Raw genomic sequence first — 18,650 nt, forward strand, 5'->3', positions numbered from 1 at the left:
TAGTAGTTCCAACTACATTGCTTTGCACAAAATTTTTGCTAAGGTTTTTCACAACTGGATGTCCTCCATACTTTCAGCTGTTGTAACTTTACATTCAAGATGTGTTCATTGTAACATCAGTTGCAGAGAAGTTTCCCCCCCCCCCCATTTGGGACCTTCTGTATGTGCAAAGCAGTGAGATGGATCAGCTGTGTTTTATTGAGGATATTGCAAAAAACTAAAAGGACAATTGGTGTTTTGTTTGCCTTAACCCTAAAGTTATATTTATGCCATAAATATATTTGATAAAAACAGAAATAAATTTTTTTCTCAAATGCGTGATAATGCTATAAATAGCGTGATCAGAATAAATTATCCATTTATTGCAGAAAAATACGCTACTGGCCAGCCATGAGACTTGAACTCACATCTCTGTGATTACACGTCAAGTGTTTTACCATTAAACTAAACTGTCCAGCAACGAATTCTTCTGCAATTTTAGAACTTATAAATTTAGCTTCATAAGACGCTAACGTTAAATTCAAATGGCTGGCCAGTAGCGTATTTTTCTGCAATAAATGGATAATTTATCCTGATCATGCTATTTATAGCTTTATCATGCGTTTGAGAAATAAATTTATTTCTGTTCTTACAATACATCTCAATGCTTCTAAAAAAGAACAAACTTTGTTTGTTTACTTTTATCGTAAAGTTGAATATATATTTGATAAGTTTTGAATCAACAGAAAACGTCTAACATTTGTACCTGTTAATTACCTTTTTATATGGACTCCTTCTGCTTTTTGTTTTCTCTTATCATTTTAATAATAATTCAGCTGACTTGCTTTAATTATCCTAGGTTAGCTGAATTTTTTGGATGTCTTCCGTTACATCATTATTATTGCAGTGCAGTTCAATGAGTAAAGAAAGTTATTGAATTATATTCTGTTCCTTGTGTTGTACTTTGTTCTTGACAAAGGTACTGAGCTGTCAGAGATGCAACATAATTAGTAATGAATGGTTCAAAGAGTAGATAAGATACTTTGTATGCAGTTCAGATTGTTTTACATTCACTGCAAGAAATTATAAAAATTTGGTTTTAGTTAAGACTATCTATTAACATTTCGCTGTCATGTTTCTCTTATGGTATTGTTTGCAAGTTTGTTTTTGTATTACTTATTATCTGCTAAGTTAATTAATCTAAATGTGTTACGTCAGAGAATTTCCATAAAATCATGTGCAATTTACTATCCAGTTATTTGTATTGTTTTTAGCTTCCAGTAGCATTTAAATAGTACAAATAATGTTTACTTACCTCCCTTTCTAATGGTATTAATTAGTTGTTTTTTCTCTCTCTCTCTTACAGCTCTGCATACGATGTAATCACAGGGAAAGATGTTGCTATAAAAAAACTGAGTCGTCCATTCCTAACTTCAATCCATGCCAAGAGAACGTATAGGGAAATTCGCATGTTACGTTACATGACACATGAAAATGTAAGCTATACTTTTTTTTTTTGTAAATATGAGAAGTGAAAGAAGGTAGCGAGCTGGCAGAACTGTTAGCATGATATGTTGGCACTCTGTCGCTTACGATGTCGAGGGTTCCAGTCGATCCGATCAACGGAACAGCCTGTTTGTGAAATTAACGTGCAAGTGGCTGAGCACTCCACAGACACATGTACACATAACGTAGTTCTCGGGGATATTCACCGTGACACAGTGTGACAAGGCTGACCCTTTGAATTACAGGTACAACAGAAACAGGAAGTAAGAGTGAGAGAAGGTTGTGGTGAAAGAGTACAGCAGGGTTCACAACACTGGGAATCGAAACCGCGAGTCCGCTGCCCTAACCACTGGGCCATTGCGTCTCCTGTTAGCGTGATAATATTGTAAAGAAAGAGTCTAGGACTATAGTAAAGAGTGTAAGGGACATAAGTAAATTGTTTTTATTAAACTGCAGGATACTCACTACTTTTTAACAGAGTGCATAGTTTTTATTTACAAGAGCAAGTCACTGCTAGATGTAATGAGTAAAAGTAGATCTGATACTGTGGAGCTCACTGAACCTTTTTAGTCTCTTCCTTAAGTGAAGTCAGTCCTGATCTAGCAGGCCTATGATCAAAGGCACTCCAACTATGTCCATTCCATCTATTTGTACACCAGGAACTATATTGTTTAACATATCCTTTTATTTTGAAATAATAGGATATGATTTTTGAGGGAGATGTGGTTTTCTTCTGCAGGTCAAGTGACCACATAGAGACTCTTGTTGGCTCAAGCATCCTCATTTGTATCTCTACTTTAATTTTCTGTACATGGTTATTATCTGCATGCAATCTTAATACCTGTTGTCAGAGTTGAGAAAGCAACTCTGAACAACAAAGTTGCCAGGTGAAGGAAAAGGTTGACAGTGAAATTGAATATAGTATTTTCTCAGTTTTACTGTCTATCTTTTCCTTCATCATCCTTTAACGTCCATTTTCCACTCTTGCATGGGTTGGACAATATGACCAGAGCTGGCAAGCTGAGGAGTTGCACCTGACTCCAGTCTGATTTGGTTTGGTTTCTATGGTTGAGTGCCCTTCCAAATGCCAACCCCTTTGCACTGTGTGCTGAGTGCTTTTAAAGTGGCACTGGCTTGTTAAAAGTTAATAACTATGCACTCTGTTTAAAAGTATTGAGTAAAAGTTAAATGTTAAATTGTTTTTGACATAAAACGATCATTTGTATATATATACTTCTTTCTTGGAACGGGATCTCAAAGCTATAAATGATAGCTTGTAAATTTTGGTTTGAAAATCACTTTTGGATAGAAAAAGTCAAAGATTGCTGTGCTTTGAGATCCAGTTCCAAAACAGAATTCCATGTTCTTCAAAAGTTTATAAATTCTTGACATGACAGGATATATATATATATATATATATATATATATATATATGAGAGAGAGAGAGAGAGAGAGAGAGAGAGAGAGAGGTACTTGCATAGCAAGTGACCTGATTTGAGATCGTGTGCTGGAACAAAAACAATTGCAACGTGGAAGGTGTTTATAAGCCATTTAGAATAACACACAAAAACCATTAGATTCACTTCAACATTTAATTTTAATTTGTCAAAATATTTTCGTTACTTTGAGACCGCGACCTGTTCACTGACAAAATTCTGTGTTGCATCTGCACACATGCATATGCATCTACACAGATGCATATGCACACTCATGTACACATACATATATACATACATACATACATATATATCATGAACTAACTGTTACTTTCTCAGATGCAGCACAGAATTTTGTCAGTGAACAGGTCGCGGTCTCAAAGCGACGAAAATATTTTGACAAATTAAATTTAAATGTTGAAGTGAATCTAACGGTTTTTGTGTGTTATTTTAAATGGCTTATAAACACCTTCCATGCAGTGATTGTATAGATGTATATATATATATATATATATATATATATATATATATATATATATATATATATATATATATATAATTAATTCAATAATAGGATACAATCTTTTATAAAAATTTATCAAGTAGCTAGCGTGAAAAAAACCTCAAAAGGGAAAAATCATTTATTCCCCAAAATATATTTATATAAGGGCATTACTATACATGAATGCCTCACGCTAAGAGGCACTCTAAGGTCAAAACTACCATAATAAACACATTTTTACCGAACACGAGGAAAATGCAACTTTCAAAGCTAGCCTCTTAAAAACAGACCTATTGTTTAGTCTGTTTTTAAGAGGCTAGCTTTGAGAGTTGCATTTTCCTCGCGTTCGGTAAAAATGTGTTTATTATGGTAGTTTTGACCTTAGAGTCCCTCTTAGCGTGAGGCATTCATGTATAGTAATACCCTTATATAAATAAATATATATATAGCCATACAAATAATTACAGAGGCATCAAGCTGTTAGATCAGGTTATGAAAGTTACAGAGAGGGTCATAGCCCAACTAATTAGGGAGCGAATCAATTTAGATGAGATGCAGTTTGGGTTCGTGCCAGGTAAAAGCACTACTGATGCCTTATTTCTAGTAAGACAGCTGCAGGAGAAATACCTAGCCAAGGATAAACCTCTGTACCTGGCTTTCGTTGACATGGAGAAAGCCTTTGACAGGGTCCCCCCGATCCCTTATCTGGTGGTCAATGAGGAAACTTGGGATAGAAGAATGGTTAGTGAGAGCTGTGCGAGCCATGTACAGAGATGCTGCCAGTAAGGTGAGGGTTGGAAATGAGTACAGCAATGAATTCCGGGTAGAGGTAGGGGTCCACCAAGGTTCAGTCCTCAGCCCCTTCCTATTTATCATAGTCCTCCAGGCAATCACAGAGGAGTTCAAGACAGGTTGCCTCTGGGAGCTCCTCTATGCTGATGACCTTGCCCTAATTGCAGAGTCACTATCAGAACTAGAGAAGAAGTTTCAGGTGTGGAAGCAAGGTCTAGAATTGAAGGGCCTTAGAGTCAACCTAGCTAAAACCAAAATCCTAGTAAGTAGGAAGGTAGATAAAACACAAACCCCTTCAGGTAGATGGCCCTGCTCAGTATGTAGAAAAGGAGTAGGTAGTAACTCTATAAGATGTACCTGGTGCAAGCTATGGACACATAAGAGGTGCAGCAACATCAAAGGCAGGTTAACTAGGAAGTTAGTTTTTGTTTGTGGCAGATGTTCAGGTGCAATAAACACTGTAAACAAACAGGAAACAACTTCTATGTCATTCCAGGGTGAAAAACTAGAGGTAGTCGATAGCTTCTGGTATCTGGGCGACCAAGTTAGTAGTGGGGGTGGGTGCGCTGAAAGTGTAGCTGCTAGAATAAGAATAGCCTGGGCAAAGTTTAGAGAGCTCTTACCCCTGCTGGCAACAAAGGGACTCTCACTCAGAGTAAAAGGCAGACTGTGTGACGCATGTGTACGAACAGCCATGCTACATGGGCTGTAACTACTGAGGACATACGTAAGCTCGCAAGGAATGAAGCCAGTATGCTCCGTTGGATGTGTAATGTCAATGTGAATACCCGTCAGAGTGTAAGTATCTTGAGAGAAAAGCTGAACATTAGAAGCATCAGTTGTGGTGTGCAAGAGAGACGATTGCACTGGTATGAACATGTGGTGAGAATGGATGAGGATAGCTGTGTGAAAAAGTGCCACACCCTAACAGTTGAGGGAACCCGTGGAAAAGGTAGGCCCAGGAAGACCTGGGCTGAGGTGGTGAGGCAAGACCTTCGTACATTGGGCCTCACCGAGGTGATGACTACTGACCGAGACCTTTGGAAATGTGCTGTGCGTGAGAAGACCCGGCAAGCCAAGTAAGATCGTTGCCAGTGCCCCTGGACTGGCTCTTGTGCGGGTGGCACATAAGATGCACCATTTTGAGCGTGGCCGTTGCCAGTACCGCCTGACTGGCTTCCGTAGGATTTTCGAGCGAGATCGTTGCCAGTGCCCCTGGACTGGCTTGTGCGGGTGGCACATAAAAGACACCATTTCGAGCGTGGCCGTTGCCAGTATCGCCTGACTGGCCTTCGTGCAGGTGACACATAAAAGCACCTACTACACTCTCTGAGTGGTTGGCGTTAGGAAGGGCATCCAGCTGTAGAAACTCTGCCAAATTTAGATTGGAGCCTGGTGTTGCCATCCGGTTTCACCAGTCCTCAGTCAAGTCGTCCAACCCATGCTAGCATGGAAAGCGGACGTTAAACGATGATGATGATGATGATGATGATGATGATGATGCTTCATTGCAGTGAAACATGGGCTGTGACTGCTGAGCACATGCGTAGGCTCGCAAGGAATGAAGCTAGTATGCTCCGATGGATGTGTAATATCAGTGTGCATACTAGACAGAGTGTTAGTACCTTGAGAGAAAAGTTGAACTTACAAAGCATCAGTTGTGGTGTGCAAGAGAGACGATTGCGCTGGTATGGTCATATAGCGAGAATGGATGAGGATAGCTGTGTGAAAAAGTGCCACACCCTAGCAGTTGAGGGAACTTGTGGAAGAGATAGGCCCAGGAAGACCTGGGATGAGGTGGTGAGGCATGACCTTAGAACATTGGGCCTCATCGAGGTGATGACTTCTGACCAAGACCTCTGGAAATATGCTGTGCGTGAGAAGACCCGGCAAGCCAAGTGAGACCTAAATCTAAGGCCTCAGCCAGCCCACTTATACGTACCTTCCTTCATTGGACACTAAACTCCACTTGCAAAAACTTGTTGAGGCAAGTGAAATCGAAATCGAATTAAATTTGACGACTGGCACCCATGCCAACATCGTATCCTTCATTGGACACGAAACTCGGCTTGCGAAGACCTGTTGGAGCAAGCGAAAGCGAAATCGTCATGGCACCTGTGCCCAGTATCGCCTTCCTGGCACTTGTGCCAGATGGCATGTGTAAAGACATTCGAGCGAGATCGTTGCCAGTGCCACCGAACTGGCTCCTGTGCAGGTGGCACGTAAATACACCATTTTGAGCGTGGCCGTTGCCAGTACCACCTGACTGGCCTTCGAGCACCCTCTACACTCTCGGAGTGGTTGGCATTAGGAAGGGCATCCAGCTGTAGAAACTCTGCTAAATTAGATTGGAGCCTGGTGTAGCCATCTGGTTATGTATATATATATATGTAATTTAATTTATTTATGTAATGCTTGTAACTAATACATGCTTTTTATTTTTGTCTATTTGAATATAGATCATTGGTTTATTGGATGCATTTACACCTGATAAAGCTTTAGCTAATTTCAAAGATGTGTAAGTAATATCAATTTGTTTAATTGTTATTTACAATGAATTCTTCATAAAATACTTGCTAATGGAGTAGATAATGAATGTATTATGCCTAAATGCATTAATTTTCATTCATATCTACATACATGTAAGCAATTTACCTTGGAGGCTATCTCAGATGCACATATACTGACATCCAAATACTCACACCAAAGGTACACACATACAAAAGGTGATATATTCACTACCCTCCCAATCTTATCCACATTTAAATACATAGGTACATCATTGCATGTGTGTGCTGGAATACAAGTGTATGCACACAAACACACACACTAAAATGGATAGCCTCTTGTTTTAATTTTCTTTTGCTTTTCAATCTGGTCTTGAAGGCATGAAGATGAAGTGTGCAGCAATGTTGTGAACTGATAACAGCTTCAAACTGAAACAGAGCATAAAATACAGATTATCATTTTATGTCCACTTCCCCATGCTAGTGTGGATTAGATGGGCTGTTATAAACCAAGTCAATTCTTACTGGAATAACTGCCCTCATAGAGAGTTTGAGGACCATATCTTGCATGTACATTTAATTTTCAGCATGTTTTCTATGGCTGGCTACCCTTTCTAACACCTACCACTGGATGCATTTTATCATGGCACCAGCACAAGAGGCTGCCATGCTTTTGCAAGATGAATGAGTTCTCTACGCTGTGTTGTTTTCACTTGTCGATGACAAGATGATCAAGAGGATGAAAAGAAGAGTGGCTTATAAAAGAAAGAATTGGGTAAGATTGTGATAGAAGAGATTATGACAGGGGGAATAGTCATAGAAGTGAGAGGGTTATAGAGGTGGGAGTAAGGAAAGAGTCAGGATGATAGACAACCATATGATAGTTGGTGGCAAGGAGATTGAATAGAACAGCCTGAGCATTGTGTTGGATGAAAAAGAAGTGATCTGGAGACACAGTGATGGAAGAGAGAGTACTTGAAGTGAGAAAGCGGGTTGTATGTCAATAATGAATGATATGAGAGAAAGAGAATGATGGGTAAGAGAGAAAGTGGTAGATCCAATAATGAATGAGGGAGAGAGAGAAAGATTAATAATATGTATTAAATGCTTTTGCCTTGTCAAAATGGTAATTTTTGCCTTATCAATAAGGTAATTACCTTATCAAAAAGGTAATTCCCAACCTGGGTTGGGAATTAAAGGTTCTACAGCTATACAGTTTGAAGATATCCTGCTTTTAATGTGTACTGTTGATGAATATACAACTTGAAAGCAATATAATGCATTTTATGAATGATAAAAATATACGTACACAACACATATCAGACTATCAAAGTTTATTTTATTAAATTATCAAAACAGTTTCCATAGATAAAAATTTCATTTTATTTATAGAATAGCTAAAGATATAAATCCCATAAATTTGGAATTATATACACTAACTCTTTTGATATGAAACTGAATGAGACCACTTTTGGTTCTATAATACAAACTTGTTTTAAAATAATCTAAATTAAAACCATCAATTAAAATTTTATGTTAATTTGTTCCAAACACCAGTTTAATAATGATAAAATTATTTTAGGAGTGGCTGTGTGGTAAGTAGCTTGCTTACCAACCACATGGTTCCGGATTCAGTCCCACTGCGTGGCATCTTGGGCAAGTGTCTTCTACTATAGCCTCGGGCCGACCAAAGCCTTGTGAGTGAATTTGGTAGATGGAAACTGAAAGAAGCCCGTCGTATATATGTATATATACATATATATATATGTATGTATGTGTGTTTGTGTGTCTGTGTTTGTCCCCCCACCATCGCTTGACAACTGATGCTGGTGTGTTTACGTCCCCGTAACTTAGCGGTTCGGCAAAAAGAGACCGATAGAATAAGTACTAGTCTTACTAAGAATAAGTCCTGGGGTCGATTTGCTCGACTAAAGGCGGTGCTACAGCATGGCCGCAGTCAAATGACTGAAACAAGTAAAAGAGTAATATTTTCAAAATTAATTGAAACCAAGGTAGTGTATTTTAATAGAAAATCTGGTAACAAAAGGCTTAAAGCAAAATAAAGATAACAGATTAAGTGACATTTTGCTCTGAATTATTTTAGTTTTTCAAGTCTTATCAAAGTAATCTAAGTTTAATATTGAAGCATATTGATCTCATATCGCAAATGACATAAATGAATTATCCAAGGGCAAGTAGTTCAGCATCTTAACTAATCTCTTATTCTTTTGCGCATTTCAAACAGACTATGGCCATGCTGGGACATTGACTTAGTGTTTTAGTTGATCATAACCAACTGTACTTTATCTGGCATTTATTTTGACTTGGGAAGATGAACAGCTAATGTATTTTCATTGGGTACATCATTTGCTATCAAATGTTGAAACAAGCATACACTGATACATCTGTTGATATATACATTGGTACACATATCTGACATGTTTCTATGGTGTCTCCATCTACCAGATTTCACTCAAAGCTTGGGGTTAACTCACTTGCTCAAGTTGCTGCACAGTGAGATTGAACCCTGGACTACATGATTTTTTAGGCAAACTCCTACAAATAATGTGAACTGATCTAAAACAAAGCTGCTGAGTTATATAGAATTTAAGGATCATTGTTACATTGAGGAGGGCAGTGGATTGCAGTTTTTAAGAAAAAAAATGTTTTTGGTTTATGGAAGTGAAAAGACAGCATGGATATTTTTTTTGTTTCTTAGGGAAACTTTTAAAGAAAGGGTAGTAATTAAATATCACAAAAAAGCATACAAAAAAAAGGAAAAAAGAATAATTTCACTAATGGTAAAAATAATATTTCTCAATTGTTAGTAAAGTATATGGAGTCTTATTGAACAAATACTTTTTTTTGTTGATTGGGCAGTGGGGATATGCATCATGCAAATATGATGAGGCATCTGATTTCACGTGTAGTGTTTAGCTTTTATAAAGAAAGCCAATATTTTATGGAGTTTTCTAGATACATTTTGTAACTGAAAAAGATCTAGCAATAAAATGTTACCATTGTTACTGTTATCGTCTATACCACTGTCATTGTCATATATGACTTTTCTTTCTATCTTTTTTTAAAGCCAACAGTTGCATGGCAATATTACATTTTCCAGCAAATCATTTAAGTAACTTTTTTTTTTTTTGTCTTCTGGAACATTCAAGTTCATTTTATTGTTGGCCATCATAGTGAGAATGGGAATTGAAGTGCAACAACAGTTGCCATTTAGAAATTCTGAAAATTTTGGGGAATACATATTTGATTTGGTGAACACTGTGGAATATTAATAAGCGATACAGTTCTGACATAGTTATTGGAATGTAAGAAAGAGAAGATGGTTGAGGTAGTAATCCAAAAATACAGTTCAAGCTTGAACAGATAGTAAAGCAGAAGAGACAGATAGGAATGAATGGAGATAGTATGATACTTACAAGTTATTATGGTTATAGGGCCAGTCCTACTGCATAGCACCATTGGCAACTGTTTAGGTGTGGACGTAACTGTGTGGTTGAGAAGCTCTCTTCCAAACCACATTACAAATTCAGTCATATAGTATGGCACCATGGGCAAGTGATTTCTATTATTGCACCAGGCCATCTATAGTCCTGTGAGTGGATTTGGTAGATGGAAAATGATATAAGCCCATTATATGTTGTTGTTGGCACTCTGTCGGTTACGACGTCGAGGGTTCCAGTTGATCCGATCAACAGAACAGCCTGCTCGTGAAATTAACGTGCAAGTGGCTGAGCACTCCACAGACACGTGTACCCTTAACATAGTTCTCGGGGATATTCGGTGTGACACAGTGTGACAAGGCTGACCCTTTGAATTACAGGCACAACAGAAACAGGAAGTAAGAGTGAGAGAAAGTTGTGGTGAAAGAGTACAGCAGGGTTCGCCACCATCCCCTGCCGGAGCCTCGTGGAGCTTTAGGTGTTTTCGCTCAATAAACGCTCACAACGCCCGGTCTGGGAATCGAAACTGCGATTCTATGACCGCGAGTCCATTGCCCTAACCACTTGGCCATTGCACCTATATATATATATATATATATATATATATATATATATATATATGCATGAATATGTAGGTCTCCTAGTCTTGACATCTTGACTTTGCATGGTAATTGTATATGATTTGTCATTGTCATTCATTTCCAATGTTCTGCCAAAACATGTTTGACCATGGAGAAATATTATCTTCTTGGAAACAAGTGAGGCTTGGTGACAGGAAAGTCATCAGGCCATAGAAAATGTACCTCAGCAAATTTTGGCCCTTGCAAGCATGAACAAGTGGATGTTAGAATGATGATGATAAATATTTCAGGTTTTGCAAGTAGTAGCATATAATGTTTTCACATAAGGAATTTCTTTTTAAACAGTAAAAATATTAACTTGCATAACTTGTTCCAATTGGCTTTTTATATTTCTTTCTAATATTCAATGTGAAAAGAAGCTTTATTTGGGAGTTTACTAATTCCTTTTTTTTTTTTTTTTTTTAAATACATTTAGCTACTTAATCACACCATTAATGGGAGCTGATCTTAACAACATATTAAAAACTCAACGTCTCAGTGACGATCACATACAATTCCTTGTTTATCAGATTTTAAGAGGACTTAAGGTAAGTTCTGTTATGTTTCAGCATGCTTTCCCATATTATTTTTTGCATTTTTAGTAATTTTCTAACACTTTTCATTTATTGGTTAAAGTGAATTTGTACTACTTAGATATGAAAAGCAACTTTTGGTAAGTAAACATAAGCACAGGAGTGGCTGTGTGGTAAGTAGCTTGCTTACCAACCACATGGTTCTGAGTTCAGTCCCACTGCGTGGCATCTTGTGCAAGTGTCTTCTACTATAGCCTCGGGTCGACCAAAGCCTTGTGAGTGGATCTGGTAGGCGGAAACTGAAAGAAGCCCGTCGTATATATGTGTGTATATATATATATATATATATATATATATATATATATATATATATGTGTGTGTGTGTGTATGTTTATGTGTCTGTGTTTGTTTCCCCTAGCATTGCTTGACAACCGATGCTGGTGTGTTTATGTCCCCGTCACTTAGCGGGTCAGCAAAAGAGACCAATAGAATAAGTCCTGGGGGCGATTTGCTCGACTAAAGGTGGTGCTCCAGCATGGCCCCAATCAAATAACTGAAACAAGTTAAAGAGTATATGCATGAAATTATATATTTTCTACTACCTTTTAACGTCTAAGTGATATCTGTGACAGGTTAACCTACCATTTCTTAAATGTTTACCACTTGATCAGAATGATATCACTTAAAGTAGCATTATATTAATTTTTTTTTTTATCTGATTTTGAAAAAACTAAATTGGCTTTTGTTTATCAAGTGATTTGATCAGTTAATTTCTTTTCTCAGTTGCCATTTCCTTTCTTGAATTTAGCATTTGTGATTTATTTCTTCTTATAAGTGTTGACCAGATGTGGTTAATAGTTCAAAGAAAACTAAAGTTTGGTAATGTGATTGTATTACTATTTTTCAATATACATGGTCAATACAGTCATTTGAAGTTTGACAATTTCATTTCTTTTTTTCTCTGTTAGTAGTTTGCAAGTTGAAATATTTGCAAGATTGTTAGAGCTATCAAGAGTGTCTTTCTAAAACTAATTAATTATCTATCTTCATTAGATGAATTTTGAAAATAATATTCCTTATTTACAAGTATAATAATTGGTGTTAGGAAGGGCATCCGGCCATGGAAACCATGCCACAACAGACAATTGGAGTCTGGACTGTTCCTCAACTGGTCAGCTTCTGCCAAACCATCCAATCCATGTCAGCATAGAAAGTGGATGTTAAACAATGATGATGAAGAATATAATGCTGAGGTTCATCACATGATTAATTGAAAATATATACCCATACTGTTGTGATGAGAAGCAGTTGTTGAAAATCAAATTGTTTTATTTGGTTAAAACGTTCAACATCAGCAATTGAAGCACATGTATAAAGATGAAAATTTATTGCATTTGCATGAATCTAGCTTTTAACTGAAGTGTACCATAATACTCTAGGATAACAAATAACAACAATGGTAATACATTCAATAGTGGCTTAAAGGTTTAGTCTTTCCAGTGTTTTTGAGATCTTTTTTGAGCTGCAAGGAGATTTAAATAGTGGGACCATATCTCTTCTTCAGCAGTCAGATTGACACTGGAATATTCCTACTCAGCAGTTTGTTGAGCCCATCTTCTCAGTATATTATTGCAGAAGTCATAGACAAAACATTCATCATTAGATGCAGTATATGCTTTGACCAGAGTTTTCAACAAATTGCTATCATGGCAATTGTTAATGCAGTTCTCTTCAGTGGAACCAAAATTTGATTGATTTCCTGCAGAGCTCAGTTTTCTTCAGTTGAGACAGTGCCAATTCAACCATCTAAATATTTAACACACATCAGGAATTATGTCAATCAGTTAACATAATCAACTTTTGGCTTATTATTAAGATTAAATGGTCAAAGCAAAACATATCCAGGTTTAGAGCCTGTACCAGTAAAAACTTTACTTCCAATGTTGAATATTAGTCATTCATGAGGCATCAAGTTAGTCTCAATGCAGAAGTGGAACCTAACTGCATGGAGTGAGTCTCTTAAATGTTAGACTTTTGTTTTCTGACAGCTTTCTTGTATGAAAGGCAAGTGTTTTGCTCCCCATAGAGTTCCACTTAAATAGTTTACTTGATTGTTTTCATTTAGACTTTCTAGTCAATATTCTTCTTGATTGTTTAACCTAAAACAACTTTATTGCTTAGATGAGTTGCCATACTGAAGACATTGTCAGAATGCTAGGAATAAGGGATTCTTATTAACATCCTAAGCCATGACACAGGCAACACTACCTGAATCCGTTGGGTTCGTTAGGCTTATTTATGCTGACAGTAGCTTTTTCAAATCTTTTACTTTGATGTGCTCTTTTTGTAGCAATTATTATAGATGCTGCTGATATCATTCTGTTTAACTGACCTGCTTGTTAAAAAGATATTAATTTCTGTAGTAGTGGCAAGTTCAGTTTTTTGTTGAACAAATAGAGCAATTATTATAGGGGTTAGCATGAGTAGTACATCTTTGTCTATAGGATAATTAGTTAATGATGACAGCAGTATGTTCATTGCTAAGAGAGCTGAACTCTGTTTTTGCTGCTGTACTTCCAGATAGGGTAACTAGAGAAAGGGAACATCCCTGGTAAACCTTTGCATTTCTCTGAGCATCTTCAGACAACATTCTTGGGTGACTTTTTGTTCCAAATTCAATGAAGTCTCATGGAGCCTCAGGTGAAATAGTCAGCTGATCCACAAAACAAATCCTTATGCTTTCCTCTCTATAGAAATCAACAGTTACAATTGGAAATTGTAGTAGAATTATGATTGCAGTAGGAATCTGAAAACAATTGTATTTTGCTGTTAAATGGAGGTGCAATTGATGCTATATGATGAAGACTGCAAGTAGGATAAGTTGGTAAACACAGTGAGTCATTATTGTTCAACTGAGTCTTCATAATCAAGAATTTAGTCTTCCAGTGAGTCTAATCTCTGCTAATATCTAAGGAAGTACTAACAAAATGATTTTGACCCCACCAAATTTTCCCATTCTTATTGTGCTTTGCTGCAGAAAGACATGTCCTGGAGTACTTTTTAGTTGTACTTGTGGAAATAATTGTTTTGACACACACATATGATGAGCTTTCATACAGCTTCCATAAACCAAATTCACTCACAAGGACTTTGGTTGGCCTGAGGCTATAGCAGAAGACACTAGCCCAACATGTCATGCAGTGGGACTGAATCCAAAACTACATAGTTGAAAAGCAAGCTTTTTAACCATACTGCAATCAGTGCTTAAGAGAATATTTTGAGATGTAACATACACCTCAAAATAGTTACTTTGTGCATTTTTTTCAGACAACAACAACAACAACAACAAAAAAAAAAAAAAGGAAAAAAGGGAACTGGTTGATTTAATGAAAATGCATTTTATGAGTAGAGAAATGAAATTTTAAAACTGAAGGCTCATGGTTCAGTGGTTGGAGCATCGGGCACTCATGAGGTTGTGAGTTCAATGGGCTGTGTGTTGTATTCTTGAGCAAGAGACTTTATTTCAAGTTGCTCCAGTTCACCCAGCTGTAGAAATGAATTGCAATGTCACTGTTGCCAAGCTGTATCAACCTTTGTCTTTTCCTTGGATAAGATCAGTGGCATGGAGAGGGGAGGCTGGTATGCATGGGCAGCTGCTGGTCTTCCATTAACGACCTTGCCTGGACTTGTGCCTTGGAGGGCAACTTTCTAGGTGCAATCCTATGGTCAGTCATGATCGAAAGGGGCCTTCACCCCAATGGCTATTATACTGAACTAGTTGGCTCCGTGCTGTCAAAATTGACAGCTAATTGTAGTATTTTATGTATAAATAAGGTACAGAACCAAGTTTTGAGTTTAATAATTCTTTTATTACCAAATTTGTTTGTGAAAAATCTATCTGCAATTAACATCCCTTGACTGCTTGCTTCCTTCAAAAGAATTTTAAAGTTTTCTTTCTTGTATGATGTAAAGCCACATAAAGCTGGCTGTGACTAAATATGGAAGCTGGCAAGTAAATACCAACTCTTTGAAGCGACGTTTCCTTTCAATTGCACTCTCCATTACTGAAACCAGCCTAAACTCACATGACTTAAAGCCACAAAAAGTAGTCCGTGAATTATAGTTCATTCTGTAAAAACTCCCTGTTCAAAATATATTACATAAATTTCTTAATATAAATAAATTAGGCACATGTATGAACTGTTAAATATGTGATTTATAATATACTTTTCAACTGCAGTCGTTTTATATTCTTGATACACTCAGGCAATAATTATTTTCTCTAAAGAGTTTGTATATGTTTGTGTAGATGTGTGTGATTGTTGTGTTACAACTAACTATTACAGATAGAATATGGATGATGATTCAAATTAATACACTTTTCAATGTTATCTAGTAGTTGTATTTTGAAATGTGACACCGATCATTATTTGTCACTGAAAGAATGCTGGTTTACACATACATTCCCATACTTCCCATGTACATGCACACACATGCACACATATACTCACACAGAGTTGAAATGCTATTTGATTTTTCTTTTCAGCATTGAATGTTCACCATCCCACATACATTGCGTGTGTACACACACACACACACATATTCACATACCTCCCTTTTTACATACACATATACTCACACATTCACATACCTCCCTTTTTGCATACACACACATCTACTCACACAGAGTTGAAACACTGTTTGATTTTTGTTTTTCGCCCCTTCCTTCCTTCCTTATTCATCTATCACTCCTCCTTTCTCATTCATATGTCGTGAGGAGAAAAACACGAGTACTATTATAGGGGATTGGAAACTCACCACGAGTAAGTAATGAAATGCAAGATTTATATAACGATAAATAAAGATGTACTAGTTTTAAAATTTATATAAGAATTTTAACTGAACCATTTCAAGGTTGATTTTGTTGTTAAAAGCTATATAAATTTCTATAATGGGGACACATTTTCACTTGCATTAAGATGGAGTTTTTATTTGACTCAGAATGTAAAGTTAATTCAGAATGGGAGTTAATGGAGAACGATTGACATTGTCCATGCAGTTTACTGTTACTGTAAATGAATAAAAACATTCCTGTAGGACTTGTTCTTTGAGAATTTCATATACAAATAAGAAAGGTGAGGGGAAACACGTGTAATTAAATCAACACCATAAAAATGTGGAGATATCTGTTCATAATAACTTTCATAGAATTGGTTGCTTTAAAATAGAATTGGCTGCTTTAAAATAATTGGAAAATTATAGTCTAAAATTGTCATCATCATAGTGCCTACTTTCCCGTAGCTGCATGTGTTGGATGGCGTTTTTTGATGCAGATTTTTAAAGCCTTCCTGTTGCCAACTCTCACTTGTTTTCAAGTTAGGTAAAAAATTTTCCCCTTGGCCAGACAGGGTTTCACAGAATATTGAAAATGAATGATACTGTTTGTATGGCGACACACATTTACGACTATCATGTGATTTCAAAACAAGGAGTCACAAGCACCCCACCTATATTTTACATAAAGTTAAAGGTATACCTGTGTGGTAAGAAGCTTGCTTCCCAACCACATGGTTCCAGGTTCAGTCCCACTACATGGCACCTTGGGCAAGTGTCTTCTACTATATAGCCTCAGGCCGACCAAGGCCTTGTGAGTGGATTTGGTTGACGGAAACTGAAAGGAGCCTGTCGTATATATATATATATATATATCTTTGTGTCTGTGTTTGTTCCCCCATCACCACTTGACAACTGGCGTTGGTGTGTTTATGTCTCCGTAACTTCGCAATTCAGCAAAAAAAGACCAATAGGATAAGTGCTAGTCTTAAAAAAAAATAAGTACTGGGGTTGATTCATTTGACTAAAAAATTCAAGGCGGTGCCCCAGTATGAGCGCAGTCTGATGTCTGAAACAAATAAAAGAATATGTCCAGTCATAGTGACCAGTGGTTTCGTATATATGATTTACTGATTTTATATATATATATATATATATATATATACACCCAATGACTGGTGTAGCAGCACCATAGTCAACAGGAGTCATACCCAATGACTGGTGTAGCAGCACCATAGTCAACTGCTACAAAGGTAAAGGTGACGCCTTAGATACAAATAATTACAGAGGCATCAAGCTGTTTGATCAGGTTATGAAAGTTACGGAGAGGGTCATAGCCCAACTAATTAGGGAGCGAATCAATTTAGATGAGATGCAGTTTGGGTTTGTGCCAGGTAAAAGCACCACTAGTAAGACAGCTGTAGGAGAAATACCTAGCCAAGGATAAACCTCTGTACCTGGCCTTCGTTGACATGGAGAAAGCCTTTGACAGGGTCCCCCGATCCCTTATCTGGTGGTCAATGAGGAAACTTGGGATAGAAGAATGGTTAGTGAGAGCTGTGCGAGCCATGTACAGAGATGCTGCCAGTAAGGTGAGGGTTGGAAATGAGTACAGTAATGAATTCCGGGTAGAGGTAGGGGTCCACCAAGGTTCAGTCCTCAGCCCCTTCCTATTTATCATAGTCCTCCAGGCAATCACAGAGGAATTCAAGACAGGTTGCCCCTGGGAGCTCCTCTATGCTGATGACCTTGCACTAATTGCGGAGTCACTATCAGAACTAGAAGAGAAGTTTCAGGTGTGGAAGCAAGGACTAGAATCGAAGGGCCTCAGAGTCAACCTAGCTAAAACCAAAATCCTAATAAGTAGGAAGGTAGATAAAACACAAACCCCTTCAGGTAGATGGCCCTGCTCAGTATGTAGAAAAGGAGTAGGTAGTAACTCTATAAGATGTACCCGGTGCAAGCTATGGACACACAAGAGGTGCAGCAATATCAAAGGCAGGTTAACTAGGAAGTTAGTTTTTGTATGTGGCAGATGTTCAGGTGCAATAAACACTGTAAACAAACAGGAAACAACTTCTATGTCATTCCAGGGAGAAAAACTAGAGGTAGTCGATAGCTTCTGCTATCTGGGTGACCAAGTTAGTAGTGGGGGTGGGTGCGCTGAAAGTGTAGCTGCTAGAATAAGAATAGCCTGGGCAAAGTTTAGAGAGCTCTTACCCCTGCTGGCAACAAAGGGACTCTCACTCAAAAGGCAGACTGTATGACGCATGTGTACGAACAGCCATGCTACATGGCAGTGAAACATGGGCTGAGGACATACGTAAGCTTGCAAGGAATGAAGCCAGTATGCTCCGTTGGATGTGTAATGTCAGTGTGCATACCCGTCAGAGTGTAAGTATCTTGAGAGAAAAGCTGAACATAAGAAGCATCAGTTGTGGTGTGCAAGAGAGACGATTGCTCTGGTATGGACATGTGGTG

At 37.5% G+C, this 18,650-nt stretch overlaps 1 protein-coding gene across 1 annotated transcript in view; it reads left to right on the forward strand.

Annotated features, from left to right (window-relative positions):
* LOC106868575 (mitogen-activated protein kinase 14) overlaps positions 1-18,650 on the forward strand; it is a 68,195-nt gene that overhangs the window by 18,497 nt on the left and 31,048 nt on the right. The window contains exons 3-5 of the mRNA XM_089347538.1: positions 1,346-1,475; positions 6,675-6,733; positions 11,240-11,351. Of these exons, the coding sequence (XP_089203664.1) occupies positions 1,346-1,475; positions 6,675-6,733; positions 11,240-11,351 (301 nt within the window). The remainder of the gene's footprint in view (positions 1-1,345; positions 1,476-6,674; positions 6,734-11,239; positions 11,352-18,650) is intronic.

The sequence above is a fragment of the Octopus bimaculoides genome, chromosome 1, assembly GCF_046866305.1.
Source record: "Octopus bimaculoides isolate indiv1 chromosome 1, ASM4686630v1, whole genome shotgun sequence".
In the NCBI taxonomy this organism is placed as follows: Eukaryota; Metazoa; Mollusca; class Cephalopoda; order Octopoda; family Octopodidae; genus Octopus; species Octopus bimaculoides.